The following is an 18,510-nucleotide window of genomic DNA, read 5'->3' as shown; positions in this document are numbered from 1 at the left end:
CGAGTTGTCTCGTCTCATTTACACCCCTAGAGTGTGGTGTACCGGAGGGATACTACAAACCAAACATATTTTTTCCTTTTAAATATATTTATTATTTTATATTTGTTGTTGTAATAGAACATGTTTGTTGAGCACAGTATTGTCATCTAAAACAGCCATCATATTTTCTTATTAATTTTTAATATTTTCTTTTACATTTTTCTTTATTCATTTTTGTTCCCTACTTGATTGGGTTGACCATCATTATCAATTAATAAAAACTAAAAGTATATTATTATAAAATCATTAAATTAAATTGAGTAGGTGATTTAGGGATAGTTTATTAAACGTTTATTCAATAAACTTTTATCGGATAATTTTCTTTACCGGATGAACATGATAAGGGTTTAGAATCTTACTCGGTTCTTAACGATAAAAGAATGAAGAGTCTTACCCGGTAAGAGTGGTGAAAGGAATGGAGAGTCTTACCTAATAAGTGAGAGTGACTACTCTTACTCGGGTAAATGTTTACCGGATAATTGTTGCATACTATATCGTTTTGATGCACTATAATCTTACCTAAAAAAATAAATTATAGTGTTCACTCCTACTGATAAGTACTTATTGGATAAGCATTTGAATAAACGACCCCTTTTATGATTCTCAAATATATTTTGTATGATAATATTTATATATTTTCACACAATTCTGTCCACTGGTAAACGGCCCCTTAATGTAAGGGGGAGAGAAATGATTTTTGGAATTATTCACACCAATTAGATTTATTTTAAATCTATCGAGATAATAGAATTATAGAATATAATTAATGTTGAATCTTTAAAATAGAGAATATTTGGAGTTGAATGTAAATTTTTTATAAAGATTTTGACTTTTGATATTTACTTTAGAAAAAATATAGAGAATCAGGTGGATATGCTATAAAATATTAACGTGACGTTTGTTTTTTAAGAGATGCTGAAGTCTGAAATCTGATTTCACTTCTGATTTATAAGAGCTGGTCCTAAAGTCTGAAATCTGGATAAGTAAGATTGTTTATTTTTACGTCTGAAGTCCAAAATTTGAATCAATCAAACTAGTGCAAAAATATAAAAGATAAATAGTTTTTTTTTTTTACAAAAGTATAAAAGATAAATATTTTTTGCTAACAAATCTCTTCCAGCCCTCAAAATAAGAATCATTTGATAAAGGCGGATTAAGATTAAGATGTATCAAGGAATACGTTTACCACTTAAAATTTCAGAGGACATTTAGAGCTTTTAAGCTCTTATTTTAAAAATAAAACAAACGCTCTTAATACCCAAACGTCTGAACGAATCAAACTTTAGATGTATTAAAAGGTAATTTTGAAAAAACAAACAAACCCTAAGATTCAAATCTCCCAAAATATCCATGTGGCTGAGACTGAGAGTATGCTTAATAAGTTTTTGATGGATATTGAACACTTGCTCGATTATTGTGTATTTCAAAATATATGTAAAAACTTGAATATTTTTAGTCGATTCATGATGGTCCTGGTATAGTCTTGATAACTATCAGATAGACTTTGAACGTATGTCCAACCGTTGTGTGTTGAGATATGTAACAATCCGAATTCCAAAGTTCATTTCGAAACCAAGCAACCTATGATCCGATAAGGATCCAATAAAACAGCTTTCCACATCACTCTTCATGATGCTTGACATAAAGAATAATTCTAACCACAAAAATAAATAAACATTCAATAAATGATCCATCAAGGATCATTTGACACAAAATCTTAAGATCTCTACCAAATCCGGAACAACGGAAACAAATAGATTTAGTCAGAGCTAAGGTTCTTACTAATATCTAATGACACGAACCTTTAACGGAACATAAATAACACGACATTAATAGCGAACAAATATTTGAACCCACTCTCATCTCAATGTTACAACTTATGGGCCGTTTACTAAACACTTACTTGGTAAGTACTTACCGGATAAATTTACTCATTGGATGAATATGAGAAGGGTCAAGAATCTTACCGGGTAAGAGCGATGAGAATGTTGGAGAGTCTTACCCGGTAAGTGAGGATGACGACTCTTACCCAGATAAGCGCATATCCACTAAATTGTTGCATTCAATATGTTTTGATATACTAAAATCTTACGTATCAAAATATATCATAATGTTGACTCATATCGGTAAGCAATTGGGTAAACGGCCCCTTACTCTTTTTCCCAAGCTAGCAATCCCAATATGATATACACCTGAAAATGCATTAGCATCCCATGGTGATACCATGTTTCCATAAAACATGCAATATATACAATAAAGCATGCTTACATAATATCAATGCACATTTAGTTACTATGTACAATAAAACACTTCTTGTAACACCTAGGGGTGTAAACGAAAACTTGTGAGCTACTCGAGATAGACCGGTCAAAGCTCGGTCAATACTTGACTCGAACTCGAACTCGAGCTCGACTCGACATATTAACGAGTCAAGTCAAAGCTACCCAATACTCGACTCGAGATACTAGATTATTTCATATATAATTAGAATTAAAGTATGATCATTTTTTTATGATAAAATTTGTAATGTATAAATAATAAAAATGTCTAATATTTTTAAATATTTAAACAAAATTATGCATTTTTTAATTACAAAATTAATCAATTATTATTTTTATTAAAATCACAATTAAAAAAAGACAGAAAAACAATAGAAATGGTTAATGAAATTGTCCCATATTAAAATTGAAATAGTAAAGGAAGAGAGAAAATATGTTATAAAAAGAGAGAGAGGTAATAAAAGTTCTAACTTTGTCTTTTTGATGATAAAGTTTGAAGTTGTTTACTAGTTTTATAAAAATTAAAAGAATACATTTAAGTTTTAAAATTTATAAAAGAAAAAAAAAAACCCTAAAATTTCATAAATTTTAATGGGTGAGCTTGGTACGGGCTTGATTTGAGTTCGAGTTCAAGCTTGATTTGAGTTGCAGTTCGAGCTTGATTTGAGTTCGAGTTCTGGCTTGATTCGAGTTTGAGAAATAGTTTTTGAGTTCAAGTCGAGCTTTGATTTTTATTACTCGTGAGTTTTCGAGTCGAGTCGAGCTTGGAAATTGGGTTTTGAGTTTGAGTCGAGTATAGTAATGTTCGAGCTCGACTTGCATCATTACACCCCTAGTAACACCAATAAAATAATAGAAGAAACTCACGTGGTGCTCTGCTGACTTCCACGATTCCTAACGGTTAGACATTCCTAAACCAAACACATGAATTGATTGAATAGAAAAGATGTTAAACCTCTTCCATTGCCCCACTACTCTCATTATATAAACTTCTAAACAACAATCTTAAACAACACTGCAAATGACTCCCGAACGCCATGAATCAAAAACCCAAACACAGGGACTTATGCAACCTAGCCCGCAACCCAAGCCACAACGCTAGTCACGTGATTCACTGGTTCGATTGGATCAACCCTGTTCAATCGAGATTCAACACTTTGAAAAAAACCAAGTTAAAAACCATCTTTAATTGTTCAATAACGCACCTTTAACACAACTTTTACCCAGGGAACATTTAACTCAAGGTTTTAACACCCTAATTTACAAGATTTTTTTTTATTAACCTGGATATCCAACCCGCTATGCGAGCCGACTAATCCCAGGACGACCACCTGCTTTGCAGATAGCCCGTAGTCACCACATTTGAACCTCTGTGGCCACAAGAGGATTTTTATTCCTCCTTGGATTTGAACCTGAGACCTCCTGATACTTTTAACCTTTAGAGCCAAGCTTAAATCAATCACACATCATGGTTCTAATTTTACAAGATTACAGCAAAGTAATAGGTAAAATTCATACCTTAAAAGACAAAAAAAAAAAAAATCACACACATAAGGGGAACAAAAGGAAGTCAAGAGAATAGAACAAGGATAAATCCTCTTTTACAACCCATATTTACATAAATGATCCCTTAAAAACCGATCACTTTCCAAAACCAACCCAGAACTTCCATTTTACCAGAAAACTAAAATTTTTGAGTTAGTACAAGATAAATGTGAAAAAATTTACAACTTCTCCAAATTATTTCGTGATGATCTTAATATAGCCTTGATAAGTTCTTGACGGATTTAAACATATGCCCAATACGTTGGTGTATGCTTCAAGATAAATATGAGTATATAACAAATTTCCGTTAACATTAATCGAGTAACTAACAAGTCACATACATATGAAACCATTTAATTAGTTGGGTCATCGTCTTTTCATTAACATTAACCAGTAACATTATTTGAGAACTTACATAACATACCAATGACTTGTATACATACAACAGTTAAGGTGAAAATGGCTTCTAATCATAGGGAAGTTGAAAAAGAACCAAGAAGCTATGAGTAATTAGCTGAAAAGATTGTTTTACTACTGGAAGATCGTTTGATAACTCAAAACAATCTTAATGATAAAGCAGTACATAAATCAAACGATTTTAGAATCCAGTTAACCCACAACTCGACACAAATTCTACAATCGTAGCAGCACTTCTTCATATCAAGTGAACCAACAAATTTGTACATTTATTTGAGTTATTTCTCTTACATTACTCCGTTTTTCTTACCTTGACTTAATCGCGGCCACCGCAGCTTCTTTCATTTCAAGCAATGCATCTTCCAAGCATTTGGCTAGAACATCAGGGTCAGGTACAATGTCTTTGGCAACCAGAATTTGCATGTAACCTGTTCCGGCATAGCTTATCATGTGCATTGTAATCGCCTGTCAATAAAAAGGAAAAGATGAACAAATCTTTTTAGGGTTTGTAGACAACTTCAAGGATAAGATCGGGTTTGAAGAACAATACATGTGGTAAACTTGTTGAAGTTGTTTTGATATAGTCCACTGGATGGCCTGCAAACGTGATTTTTTCTGTTGGGCCAACCATATTCGAGATTGTAAACGTCGTGTTACACATAATTTTGTAATTTAACAGGCTTGCATACTGAGAATTAAGAAAAAAAATGTTAGAAAAAAAGAAAATGGAATCAAAAAATTATATCTAATTAATGAAATATTAAAAATGTTTTACATATTACAAAAGGGCCATCGTGGTTTGCAAAAATGTTCAATATTGGTCCCTTTCTCTAACAACTGTTAAATATCTCATTACATGAGAAGCATTTTCGTACTTTTATCGTTCTTTTTATCTTCACTCAATCAAAATCAATTTTATTATTTTGGTTCATATGGTTTTCGATTGACTAAAAGACAAATATATATATATATATATATATATATATATATATATAAAATGATGAAAATGCGTTTCATTTAACGAATTTTTCTAACGATCTTTAGAATGAGGGACCAAATCTTGTAATTTTGAAACTAGAAAGACAAGTTTTATTTTCTACAAACCACAAGGATGAAATTTGTAGTTTAGGAGCCGTTTACCAAACGCTTACTCGGGTAAGTGAACATCAAGTCTCATTACCTTAACGAATGAATATGGTAAGAACCAAGAATCTTACCCGGTAAGAACGAGACAAATACCAAAAGTTTTACCTAGTAAGTAAGCACTTACCAGATGAATTATTGCATACTATACCGTTTTGGTTGACTAAAATTTTACCCGGTAAGTAAGTAATAGTGTTAGATTTTACCGGTAAACACTTATCAGGTAAGTGTTTGATAAACAACTCCTTAGTAAAAAAATTTGATAAAAATACCAAAAGTTTTACCTAGTAAGTAAGCACTTACCAGATGAATTATTGCATACTATACCGTTTTGGTTGACTAAAATTTTACCCGGTAAGTAAGTAATAGTGTTAGATTTTACCGGTAAATACTTATCAGGTAAGTGTTTGATAAACAACTCCTTAGTAAAAAAATTTGATAAAAATATTAATTTAAAGATTAAAAAGAGATCACCTTTGCACCCAAGATGGACATGATGAGATAGCCAAATTTATAGGAAAAAAAGCTCTCTAACGACGACTTTTTCTGGTCAATCATGGTCTTTGCTCTCCTCAAATACTCCAATGGATCCGACCCGCTTCGATAGCAGTATGTGGGTAGTAGCAACATACCAAATTTATTTCCCCATCCCGTCGATTTATTTTTCATCAATTTAACCAGATCCTGTAAAAATACCAGTCTTAAAATTATCTGATAAAAATACCTTGTACCATTTTATAACAATTTGTTTGGATTATTCAGATAACAAGTGTCATAATAAATTGTTTTATAGGACATAAGTTTATAGGATCAAACTATAAAGCATCGTATCTAAAGGTGTTACGATAGGTTTATAGAACACTTTTAGACGGTTTAACAAGTTTCTAGAACATTTTTAAAATACACCGTCGTATTAGCTATTTTATAGAACATTACTTGAAAAAGTGTGTTATATGAAAATACGTATTTAGAAAAATGTCCTAAAGAACTTATTAAGACGTCCAAAAACGTCCTATAAACTTATTATAACACTTTTATATATGATGCTTTTTTTTTGTTCTAAAAATGTAAAAAGACGAAAATACCCTCCCAGAGAAAGAAAGAAAGGAAGGTGAAGTGGGTGGGTGAAAAAGGGTTAGTTCTTTATGTTGATTAAAGGATAGGGTAGGAGAGTCTTTTGTCTCATTCTTGGTTTCTTTAAGGGTGGACATGAAGGGAGAGGTCCACATTGTCACATGGGTGCTGATAACCCAAAATAATACGTGGATGGAAGACGGGCATGTTATGTGTAATGTTTTATAAAGACACTTAAATATTGTTAACGTCTTATAAACCCAATTTTATTGTAGTGATATGTCACATTTCATTGGATTACTCTCTAGAGGAAAACGTCTTAATCTAGCCAATTTAGAAACCTAAGGGGCTGTTTGACAATTGCTGAATGGTTTGGTGCAGAATGATTAAGTGGTCAGAATGATTAAGAGGTTCTCGTGATATAGTGCAAAATGAAATTTGGTAATTGTGTACGATGAAATTAGGGCTCTTAATGGTTAAGGGAGATCCATGATACAAAATCATTCAAAGGGTTTTATAACCATTAAGAGGCAGACTTTTTTTTTCTGCCAAACAAGATTCACCTCTTAACCATTCCGAGGTTGCCTGTTAATGAAACTATTAAAAAGTAAACAAACAATCCGTCACACGTATATATTATAATGTTAAAGTTTGATAGTACAGAGTTAACCTGATATCCTGGTTGAGGTCGTAGATTGACCATGGCTAATCCTGTAAGCCGCAACCCATCATGTAAAGCTAGAATAGACCGTTTAAAATCAATCATCAATGAATTAATTATAGGTATAAAACATCTATTTGACGACATGATAAAGTGTGAAAGACAATAATACTTACATTTTGACGAACGAGCGTCTAAGTACTTTGACAGCCCAAATGAAATGACACCGAACAAGACATCATTTATTGTCTGCGTGTACAAATTTTAAGAACATTACAGATGATTATTACCAAATAAAAATCTCAAAAAACTACAATAAAAAATACGTGTTGTAGTTATTTTACATAATAAAAATTACAATTTAACCACAAGGGTGGTGTCTGATTGGTTTGAGTTTGGTTTCAAAGATCAAAAGTACTAGGAGGTCTCATGTTCAAATCCAAGGAGAAATAAAAATCCCTTTATGACCATAGAGGTTCAAATGCGGTGACTCCGGGCTATCTGCAAAGCAGATGGTCGCCCTAGGATTAGTCAGCTCGCATAGCGGGTTGGATATCCAGGTTAATTAAAAAAAAATTACAATTCAAGTGTTGAAATTTTAAATTTTTTAAAGGAATTAATGTTATTAAATAATTTTAACATGCATTTCATTATTTATTCCTACCACATATTGAATGCTACTTATATTTATTTGCTTACGAGCTAAATAACATAAATCAGTTTTATCCACGTGGCCGTGTTTTAACCTATCCTTTATATTTATTTTTTTTGGTGAATTTTATTTACATCCCCTTCTACAAAATGAGGGGTATAAATAGCAACATTCTTTTTTAACCTATAATAATAATTATTATTATAGTTATTGTATCAATTGTTTGTTAGTCTATGTTATATTATAAAATATTTGATAAAAACTCTTAAAAATTATTTTTATCCATGAATTATTGTTTATTGATGTATATTACTTAAAATTCAAGATCACAAGTAGATTGTGCGTAAGTATAACTTATTAAACATAATCAAATAAAAGATAAACATCTCATTTTAAATGTAAAAAATCTAAAATATAATTAGGATAATTATTGAGTTTTAACAAAATACTTAATTATTATCTTTGTAAAAAGTTATATGATTAAACCAAAAAGTAAAAAAAATGAATTAAAGAAATACACATAAAAAAGAAAAATCTTAAATAGTTAATTTGATGACAATATCAGTATTTTTTCAATTTTTTATGATATATTTTTATATTTATATTTTTAAAAATATAATCATTATCATTTTCTCAACACCACATAAAACCATATTATAACATCGACTGAGATAAAAAAATAAAAAAAAAATTAAAATTAATTTGTATTTCGTTGCATTATACGAATTTCCTTCTAGTATTTTAAAACATAGAAAATTGAGATTTTAAGAATATTAGACAATTTTTTATTCTAATAGATTAATCTTCTAGAACTTTAAGAAGAGCACATAGTTTTTAAAATTTGAAGAAATCCCAGCAAATTATTATTGTGAGAGAATTTTTTTTATTAAAAAACTTTTGAAATTTAATTTATAAAAATAAATAAATAACATTTTATTANATTATATTCTACTGATAAAAATATTGAAATTAAATGTTTAAAAACATAAATAATGTTTCATTATATATATGAAATATTTTAATAATATAATAAATATTATAATCTTTAAAATAAAAAACTTTTGAAGTTAAAAATTCTTTTGAAGATACACTTATAATTTATTTTTTATTTTTTTGTTTTAATTTTTATTTTTATTTTTTTGGGATAGGAATGGAAGGTTTGATTTGAGTACAATAAATTATTTGCTCACTATTCCTTTGTTGCATTTATTTGGTTTGGTTTTTGTTTGTACTTCTAGAATGTGTTTGATGTTCACACAAAACAGGATAATACAGTATAATAAAGGACAAGACATGATAGGATAGAACAATTGTTCAACATTGATAAGATAAAATTGGATAGAACAGAACAAACAAAATGAGCAATTTACTCCTAATACGTTGTTTATTTTAATTAATTTATGTAATTTATTAAATTATAATAGAATAATTAATTTTTGTAACAAAATATATCATTTAAAGTTTTTGTCAAAAAAAAAAAATTAAAATGACACAAAATAAAAAGTTTATGTAGTTTTAAATTTTTATTTTTATCTCTTTTGTACATTATTTTTTATTATTAATATATAATAAATTACATAAATTAATAAAAATATAAAAACTGTAAAAAATAATATTTTGAGGACAGTAAAATAAAAGTTTAAGAAACATAAAAAAATAAAAAAAATTTAAAGAATGAATAAAATGTAAAAAAAGATCTATTTGATGTTTTAGAAGAGAATTAAGTTTTATTTTGAAGTTATATTGGTAAAATATAAGTCTGTTCCACCTTGTTCCATGGGGTAGGGGTGGAACGGGCTTGTTCCACTTTGTTTCTGTCTGTTCCACATAAAAGTCATGCCAAACATGGGAGAGGGATCCCTGTCCTGTTTTGTCCTGTCTTGTCCAGTGTACCAAATGCACCCTTAAAACTACATGAAAGGGTAACTCTGTTTTCCTGGCTTTTCAGGAAATAAAAATGCTATTATTTTAAGGAAATCGGTTGAATAATTATTTTGATCGTATGATTTTATTTTCAGTTATTTCTTTGGAGAGAAATGGTTAAAAGGTGAACAAAATAACTATTTTAATTAATTTCTCAATATTTCATTTTACGCTTTTTTGAATTTACTTAGGGGTCGTTTACCAAACGTTTACCCGAGTAAGTGAACAACAAGTCATTTTACTTTACCGGATGAATATGGTAAGGATCAAGAATCTTACCCGGTAAGAGCGAGACATGGACCAAGAGTCTTACCCGGTAAGTGAAGGCGACGACTCTTACCACGGTAAGCGCTTACCGGGTAACTTGTTGCATACGATACCGTTTTGGTTGAATAAAATCTTATCCGGTAAATAAATGATAGTATTAAATTTACCGATAAACGCTTACCGGGTAAGTGTTTGGTAAACGGCCCGTTAATAATTCTAATACATAAAATGTGAAGTTGAAATTGTATGCGAAACGAAAAACTTACAGTTTTAGGAATGGATTTCTTGACCATTTTCATGTCGTCGATCAAAAATCTTGCAGTCACCAATTTCCTGGGCCAAAGCTCCACCCCAGCTCCGCCACTCACCACCGTCGTCTCATCGCAAACCCACACAACTCTAGCTATGAAATCAACCACAAACACCATCGTGAACCACACCACCTTCAACCACCTCCCCACCATCCCTCCAATGGTCTCCTTCCCACGGTCGCCTCTAGGCGGAGCCACCACCGACATCTTCGTGGGATCGGCGGCTTGCCGACACATCGCCAAAAGAAACGACAAAAACGAGACCCCGTCCCCGAGTGCATGATGAACACGAATCACCGCACATTTGTGGGAAGTCAACAGATGGAGTTCCCACAATGGCTTGTCGGTCTCGAGTGGCACCGACACAGCAAGATCAGCCATGTAGATATTGGCTGCATCCTCGTCATCCTTTGCACCCTCAATGGCGTCGTGACGGATGATGACGTGACGGTCCATGTCGATCTCGGTTTTCCGCCAGTACTCATGGCCGTTCTTGTCAACGACCAAGAGACTGGATAACCGCGGGTGTTTAGCCAACATTGAATCGGCAATAACGGATTTTATGGCCTCGATTCGGAGCGGTTCTTTGGTTCCCAAGCTGCTAATAACGACTATGTTGGTCTCCGGCTGGAGAAACAACCGGCCGGCCGGCGTCAATGGCTGGTCTAACTCATGGCTCATTTTTTTTCACGTTGTTTGTACGTGTTGTGTATGGGTGATGGTTGCTTTGAAGAGGGTGAGAACCATCCATATCAATAATTACAACCACCAACCCTCTTGTTTGAATTAATTACCGACTGACCCTGTAACTTCAGAAAGTTATGCCATAGAATCTTGACGTGTCGTTTTCTTTGAATATCTGCTTTGTCTCAATAAATGCAATTACAACTCAACTTTATTGCCAATGTTTCATCTGGTGTTAAAAAGAGTCGTTTACTAAATGCTTACTTGGTAAGTGTTTACCGAAAAAATTTCTACCGAATAAATATGACATGGACCAAGAATCTTATCGGGTAAGAGCGATGAGAATGATTGAGAGTTTTACTTGGTAAGTGAAGTTTATGACTCTCAGGGACGGACCCATAATTTTTTTAAACGGTGGCACCATTTGACTATAAGGAAAAAAATATAGAAAATTATTTTCAAATGGTGACATCGTTTGACTATAAGAAACAAATATGCGGAATTTTATTCAAACGGTGGCACCGTTTGACTAAGAAAATGACACTAACATGATTCAGACTTGGGTGTGAGGTGGAATAAAAGCCTTGCAAACCAACTCTATCAAATAAAACTTGTTCTCATTGTAGTTTCAAAATATATACGGCGGCACACAATAAATTAATACGGTTGCACCGTTCACAAAACCTAATTTTTTTACCCTTCGGCGGATAAACGATACGGTGGCACGTGCCACCCATGGCACTTAACTAGGTCCGCCTATGATGACTCTTACCCAGGTAAGCGCTTACCCGGTAAAGTGTTGCATTCAATACGTTTTGATGTACTAAAATCTTAATCATCAAAATAAATTATAGTGTTGACTCTTATAGGTAAGCACTTACCGGGTAAACATTTGGGTAAACAGTCTCTAAAAATAAATATTTGTAACAAAAAAGATATATAGTTTAAGAAAATAATTTTTTAATTAAGTAAATGATAAATTAACCCTCAATAATAGAAGGGTAATTAATTCTCCATCTTATAATTAAGAGTATAATTAAAAAGTATGTATTTTCTTTATCCTGAAATAAATGTTTTTATATTGTGTGGCTTAAAATAAGTTTCCAGTTTCAAAAGTAAATGTCTACTTTTCCATTATACCCTTAATTATAAGACAAAGAAAATTTATCTTTTTTATAGTTAAGGGTAAAATTGTCTTTTCAGTCTATCTCTTTAGATTATCTAGAGGTCCCATAAAAAAACTCAAGTTCTTCTCGATACATTCTTACACTAAACATAGAATATTAAGAGTTTTGTATTTGTTTTTTTTTTATATTTCTTTACATCTATAATGGTTATAAGTCCGGTGTATCTATATGCAAATACAATTAATTTGATACTTAAAATATATTTATGGCTAACCAATAATCAACTAACATAAAATCGATCTAGTTCATCATGATCTAAAAACTTGAAAACAAAAGGGGTGGTCTTAAATAACTAATATCTAATGGTGCGACACTCAATGGCGGATCCTGGATTTTTGCCTAGTGGGGATATGTTTAGGTAATGTTTGGTACGCATACATGATTGGACAGGACAAAAGGGTATGACTGGACAGGACATGACAAGACTGGACAAAATAAGTGTTTGTCTAGTGTTTAGTACAACTAGGACTGATGAGACAGAACTAGATAAGTTGTCTCCTAAAGTTATTTTATTATTTTATATATCATATAATAGTTATAATTAAAAGAAATAAAGTAAATGATTTAATTTATAAATATTTTTACACAATTTTCGTATACATAAATATAAAATAGTACAAAATTTGAATGAAATTTTTTATATAATTGATGGTATTTTGATAAAACCCGATTCATACAAAGAAAAAAATTATATTTTACTCGGTTTGGAAGATTCTTATTATTTGGTGAAGGCACGGTAAAGATTGTTGCAACAACAATGATTGTGGAGGTAGAAACATTGGTAATTGGTGGACGATAGTGGTTGTAGAGGACGTGAAGATGGTAGTGGTGGTAGCAGTCGACTGTGGTGGAGGAGGTAGTTGTAGCCTATGTGGTAGAGGTAGGTGTGATGGTGGGCAGTGGTGGTAGTTATAATGGAAGTGGGGGTGGTGGCCGACGATACTAGTGGTGGTGGAGGATATGAAAATGGTAGATAGTGGTAGTGGTAGCCGTAATGATGGCTAACGATTGTAATGGTAACCGGTGGTGGTGGGACAGTGACTTCTTGTATTGTCCCATGTCGCGCCAAACGTGGGACAATGAGTTTTGTCTTGTCCTGTCATGTCTCATGTACCAAATGCAGCCTTAACGTAGATTAAAGGCCTGCAAATTCACCCTATGTGTTTTTAGCCTAATTCTATGTTTCAAGAGATTTTTACAAGTTTTTTGATTGATTTCGAGGGATTTTATAATCTTTTTTTATCAATTTCAAGGGTTTTTTTAAGTTTTTTTATATCGATTTTGAAGGATTTTTTTGATTTTTTTTGTTTGATTTCGGGAGTATTTTTAGTTTTTTGGAGATACTTTTTTTGATTGTTGGAGACCCTAACGAGAAATTACTGGGAAAAACCATCGTAAAAGTTAAAAAAAAAAATAGTTTTTAACCTAGAAAAATTCCTCCTTCCCCCCACAATTTATATTGTGAGTACGTCAATGGCGACACTTATGTCGCGTTCATTTTCAACTTTTTCCCTCTTTTTTGTAAGTACGATATTCTCTTTGATTGTCCATTATCACTTGGGTCTGTAGTTGCATATTTGCGCCAACGATTGAGAATTCTTGCCCGGCCCTTTTCACAACCTTGTCTACATGGTACCAAAGGGCCTTTGGTCTAGTGGTATCGTAGCCCTTGGCCTTCTAGGAGGTCAGGGGTTCAAACCTCACCATAGGTGAAGAGGGTGTATGAGTTTATTTGTTGCATTTGCCGTATATAAATATTATATACTTAAAAAAAAAAAAAAAACGTTGTCTACATGGTGTATAGCTATTATGGGTGTTGTATATCAATGTGTTTAACTCGCTATACACTGGAGTTATTTCCACCTCCAACGCTTTGCATTATTGGCATAAAGATTTTCGTTTGTCTTGGTATATTAAAAAAAAAAACTTACTACGCCTCTTAATCACTTACGTTAGGTCGGTGACAGTGGTTAATAATATAATCAAATTCACAAACATATGAATCACTATCAGCTTTTACGATCACGTTATGCATATTTCAACATGTTGTAGTTACTTCTCCAATTACCTCCTTACAACACGTACGTGATAACCCACTAGTAATAGTAAATCGTGATCGTAACACCCCAAACACTCTCTTTTATATGTATAACTCGTTACGACTCCCGAGCCAATAATCAATTTCAATCACGGGTTTTGATCTCGTCATATAATTTACAAACAAAAAGGAAAAGGCAAGTTAAGTTAAGTCGTTCGAAAAGGTTTAAAATGATCGGTGCATATTATGATTTCACGAAGATGGAAAATATTCTGTTGGTGAAAATGCGTTTGGTTGGTTAAACGAATTGGGAAGGAAGATGAACGCGATCCCCACTTGGTGCTTTGTTTTGGTTACATGTCAACTTCATTCGTACAAAAGGTATATTTGTTATATTCATTATTAGTGTTTATGTACGTTCAAGTGAGTACAATAACTCGACACCGTAAGTCCATAACTCGACATCAACTTCTTCAACACTTTATTCAATGTTGTAAGGCACCACGTTCTTCATCACCGTAACCCAACGTCCATTGAGACTGATCGAGAACCCATCGAGAATTTAGAGACCAATCGAGAATGGTCGAGAATCCATTCATTGACTTGGTATGTGTTTGTATCTGTTAAACCATAATCTACGACCTTCATTTTCCATCGAGAATCTATCAATTGATTTATTATTTGTTTGTGTGTAAAACCATACCAAAGTACATGTATAATCTCAGCTAAAAGAGATTATACATGTACTATTGTATAATATATTACACACTGGTCCCAAATGTACACATTGCTACATACAATAGTAGCTACAAACCTTTTGGTTTTCACAAAGTACATGTATAATCTCAGCTTCCAAAGATTCACAGATGTAAAACAATAATAATTCAATTTACATCTCCCTCTTCCCTTTACCTTTCAGATGTGCCAAACTTATAATGCACATTTTTTAAAACAAAACGAGGGTTATAACGTAAGGTCTAGTGAGTAATATCTTTGTAGATATTATAGGGTAAAAATCACCAAAACACTTTTGGAAAGCCAATCTTTGAAAAGATAACATGTAGATAACATTTATCGTATCAAACCTCATTTTTATCGCATCATATAGATAAGACAACAAATTTCTCGCATCACAAGAAGGATATACACATTTCATTGCATCAAACAGATGCAAAAACCAATTTGTCGCACCACAAGGATGCGATAATCACAAATGGACCTGGACCGGCCCGGGACCGACGGAAGACCGGGACCGATTGGGACCACCGGTTATGGTTTTCATCCAAAAACAAGGCCCGGACTGGTTATAGGCCTGGCTCGGGACCGGCCCGATTTTTTTTTCAAAAAAAATGTATTTCTAGCTTTCTAAGTGTATTTGATTTGACAATCAAATTACAAATTTACAATAAAACATATTTTTTAAGTGTATTTAATTGAAAACCAATTATAAAACTATAATAAAACGTAATTTTTAAGTGTATTTGGTTGAAAACCAATTATAAAACTACAATAAAACGTATTTTTAAGTGTATTTGATTGACCTAATTAGATATTTTAAAGTGTATTAGAATAACATTAAGATATGTTTAAAAATTTATCAAAAAAAATATTAAAAAATATAGAAAGAAAATGTTTTTTTAATATAGGACCAGTTTGGGCCAAGACCGGTTACCGTAACCGGTTATAAGTACCCTTAACCGGGCCTTAGTATTTTCGACGGGATCGGGACTGTTTCAGATTGCTACTGTTTTAGCCCAGGACCGATTTGGGCCCGGCTCAGCCCATGACCAGTTTTTTGTCATGTCTACATCCAACATATGCAATAAACACCCTTTGTCGCACTACATTGATGTGATAAACAAACATGTCACATCACACATATGCGATAAACGTAACTCCTCACACCACACTTGTGCGCTAACCCACTTTGTCGCATCATACTAATGAGATATACACAACTCATCGCATCCCAATGATGCGATATAATCAATCTATATGATGCGATAACAGTAACTCATGATCAAAAATATCATCACTCACAAAACTTTTGATTATGTCACCCTTATTCCAATATACCCAGTTCCTGATTATGTCACATTTATTTCAAAATATACACCGCTTCTGATGCCACCCTTATTACAAAATATACACCTCTCCCAAGTATATCACTCTTATTACAAAATATACACATCTCCTGATTATGTCACCCTTATTTCAGTCAATTGATAATAACACATCAAAACATAAATTATGCTAACACATAGCAATTAGTTATGTTCGAAGACTCCTAATTCGAAACTCATACAGTTCCATATAAAAAGCACTTTATGTAAAGCTTTTAAAGTAAAATTGATCTTGAATTCACAATTAGATGAAGACTTTAATCAGCAACAAATATCAGATAATAAACACGTAAGCTTTCTTCTCTTTTCTTCCTTCTGTTTTATTCGAACCGAGGACGAAACACACACCCACTTTTTCTTTTCTCTTTAACTCTTTCCAAAAACAAGAGAAAATAAAAGGAAAACAATGTACATATAGTTTTAGATGAGGTGGTGGGGTGATGGATATTTTTAAACCAATTTTCAAAAAAGACATCCCTCAACTTATCGCAACGTTTCAAAATTCATCCCAAACTTTTTAAACCAGTTAAAAATCAACACCCCGGTTATCATAATATTCATGATGAATGTTATAAAAAATATATATCCATAATAAATATTATTTATAATCCTGATTAATGTTATAATGAAGTTGTTATATTGATGATTAACGTCATAATGATGTATGAATACTAAAGATTTGTTGAATACATGTGAAAATACATAACTATTCGTGATGAATGTTATAGTAAGTTGTATATTCATGATAAATATCATACTAATGTATTAATATTAAAGTATTGTTGTAAACATATGAACGTGTATAAGTATTCACAATGACTATTACACACGTATACCATTTGACCTAAAAAAACGCTAAGAACATAAAAAAAAATATATCAATATGGATGTCAAATCGAAGAGAAAGAAATGCTCGTTGGTTGATGTAATTTGTTCGATTAAAATATTAATTATTTTTAAAATAATTTAACAAGTAAGGTTCCTGAAAAAGAATTATTAATAAGAGATGTATAGTTTCATTTTTATAATGGATATAGTCCCTACTACTAACTCTTTCGGTTAAGTTTCCATTCCTAAAGGGCAATTTTGTCTATTCGCCCTCCTCTCTTCTCTCTCAACTTTCATTTTCACTAAAGAAATTGATCCTTGAAACTGTTATTCATTTTATAACAAATTTGATCCCTCAAACTACTTTTCATTATTATAAAAGATTTTGCTCCTCAAACCATTTTTCATTTTCATAACAGATTTGGTCCCTCCTAATAATCACTTACTGTTATGAGTAACACTATAATTTATTTTACTGGGTAAGATTATAGTACATTAAAATGGTAGCGTATGCAACAATTTACCCGGTAAGCACTTATCTGGGTAAGGGTCATCACCATCACTTACTGAGTACTCTCCATCTTTATCATTGCGTTTACCGGGTATGATTTTTGACCCTTGTCATGTTCATCAGATAAGAAAAAAATTACTCGATAAACACTTACCAGGTAAGCGTTTAGTAAACCACCCCTAAATCTCAAAATTAAAGTTGAGGGAAAGACCAAGTCTGTTATGAAAATGAATTTGAGGGATAAATCTATTATAATAATGAAAAGTAGTTTGAAGGATTTTATCCGTTATTGAGAATGAACGTTGAAGGAGAAGAGTTTGAATAAAAACGGAAACTTAATTGAAGGAGTTAGTAGGAAGAACCATATCCCTTAGAAAAGTAAATCAACCCTTATTTGCCTCTTATTGTTATCCAAATCTTCAACAACGACTTTTCTCATTTGATTAACCTTCATCGATCCTTTCTCTGAATCGATTCTTATCAAATCGATCGTCATTTTCTCAATTGACATATTTTTAATAGGATATAAATGTGTAAATACTGTTGAAAACATATTTTCGTTTAAATGAATGTTAATTATATAATTTAGATGTAAATTTTGTAATGATGATGTATAAATATGTGAAACTGTATAAATTTATGTACATATTCAAAACGATAATATTCCAATGGGTAAAATAGACATTTTTTCAGACATTTATCCAATTTACAAAAACTATTCAATAAATATTCTTATTGTTTTTGCTTTTTAGACTTTATTATCATCTCTTACCAATCAGAAGTGAAATAAGATTTCAGACTTTAAAAACTCTGAAAAACACACAACAT

At 31.9% G+C, this 18,510-nt stretch overlaps 1 protein-coding gene across 1 annotated transcript; it reads right to left on the bottom strand.

Annotated features, from left to right (window-relative positions):
- Window positions 1-4,444: 4,444 nt before the first annotated feature.
- LOC112516297 (O-acyltransferase WSD1-like) lies at window positions 4,445-10,992 on the bottom strand. The gene is made up of 6 exons (XM_025123314.1): window positions 10,267-10,992; window positions 7,335-7,407; window positions 7,168-7,235; window positions 5,898-6,107; window positions 4,831-4,968; window positions 4,445-4,745 (listed from the first exon to the last, which is right to left on the bottom strand). The coding sequence occupies exons 1-6, from the start codon at window positions 10,990-10,992 to the stop codon at window positions 4,587-4,589; spliced, it is 1,374 nt and encodes a 457-aa protein (XP_024979082.1). The 3' UTR covers window positions 4,445-4,586.
- Window positions 10,993-18,510: the final 7,518 nt, after the last annotated feature.

The sequence above is a fragment of the Cynara cardunculus genome (assembly GCF_001531365.2).
Source record: "Cynara cardunculus var. scolymus isolate 2C chromosome LG 8, CcrdV1, whole genome shotgun sequence".
Taxonomy (NCBI): domain Eukaryota; kingdom Viridiplantae; phylum Streptophyta; class Magnoliopsida; order Asterales; family Asteraceae; genus Cynara; species Cynara cardunculus.
Note: the sequence above shows the minus strand (reverse complement) of the source record. Positions and strands in the feature narration are given on the sequence as shown.

Bases quoted from the DNA above. Each gene is read 5' to 3' on its own strand.
- LOC112516297 (XM_025123314.1), bottom strand. From the start codon at position 10,992: ATGAGCCATGAGTTAGACCAGCCATTGACGCCGGCCGGCCGGTTGTTT. The intron at 7,408-10,266 runs GTAAGTTTTTCG...TTGTACACGCAG, and splicing joins AGAAATCCATTCCTAAAACT to ACAATAAATGATGTCTTGTT. The intron at 4,746-4,830 runs GTATTGTTCTTC...TTTTATTGACAG, and splicing joins CTTCAACAAGTTTACCACAT to GCGATTACAATGCACATGAT.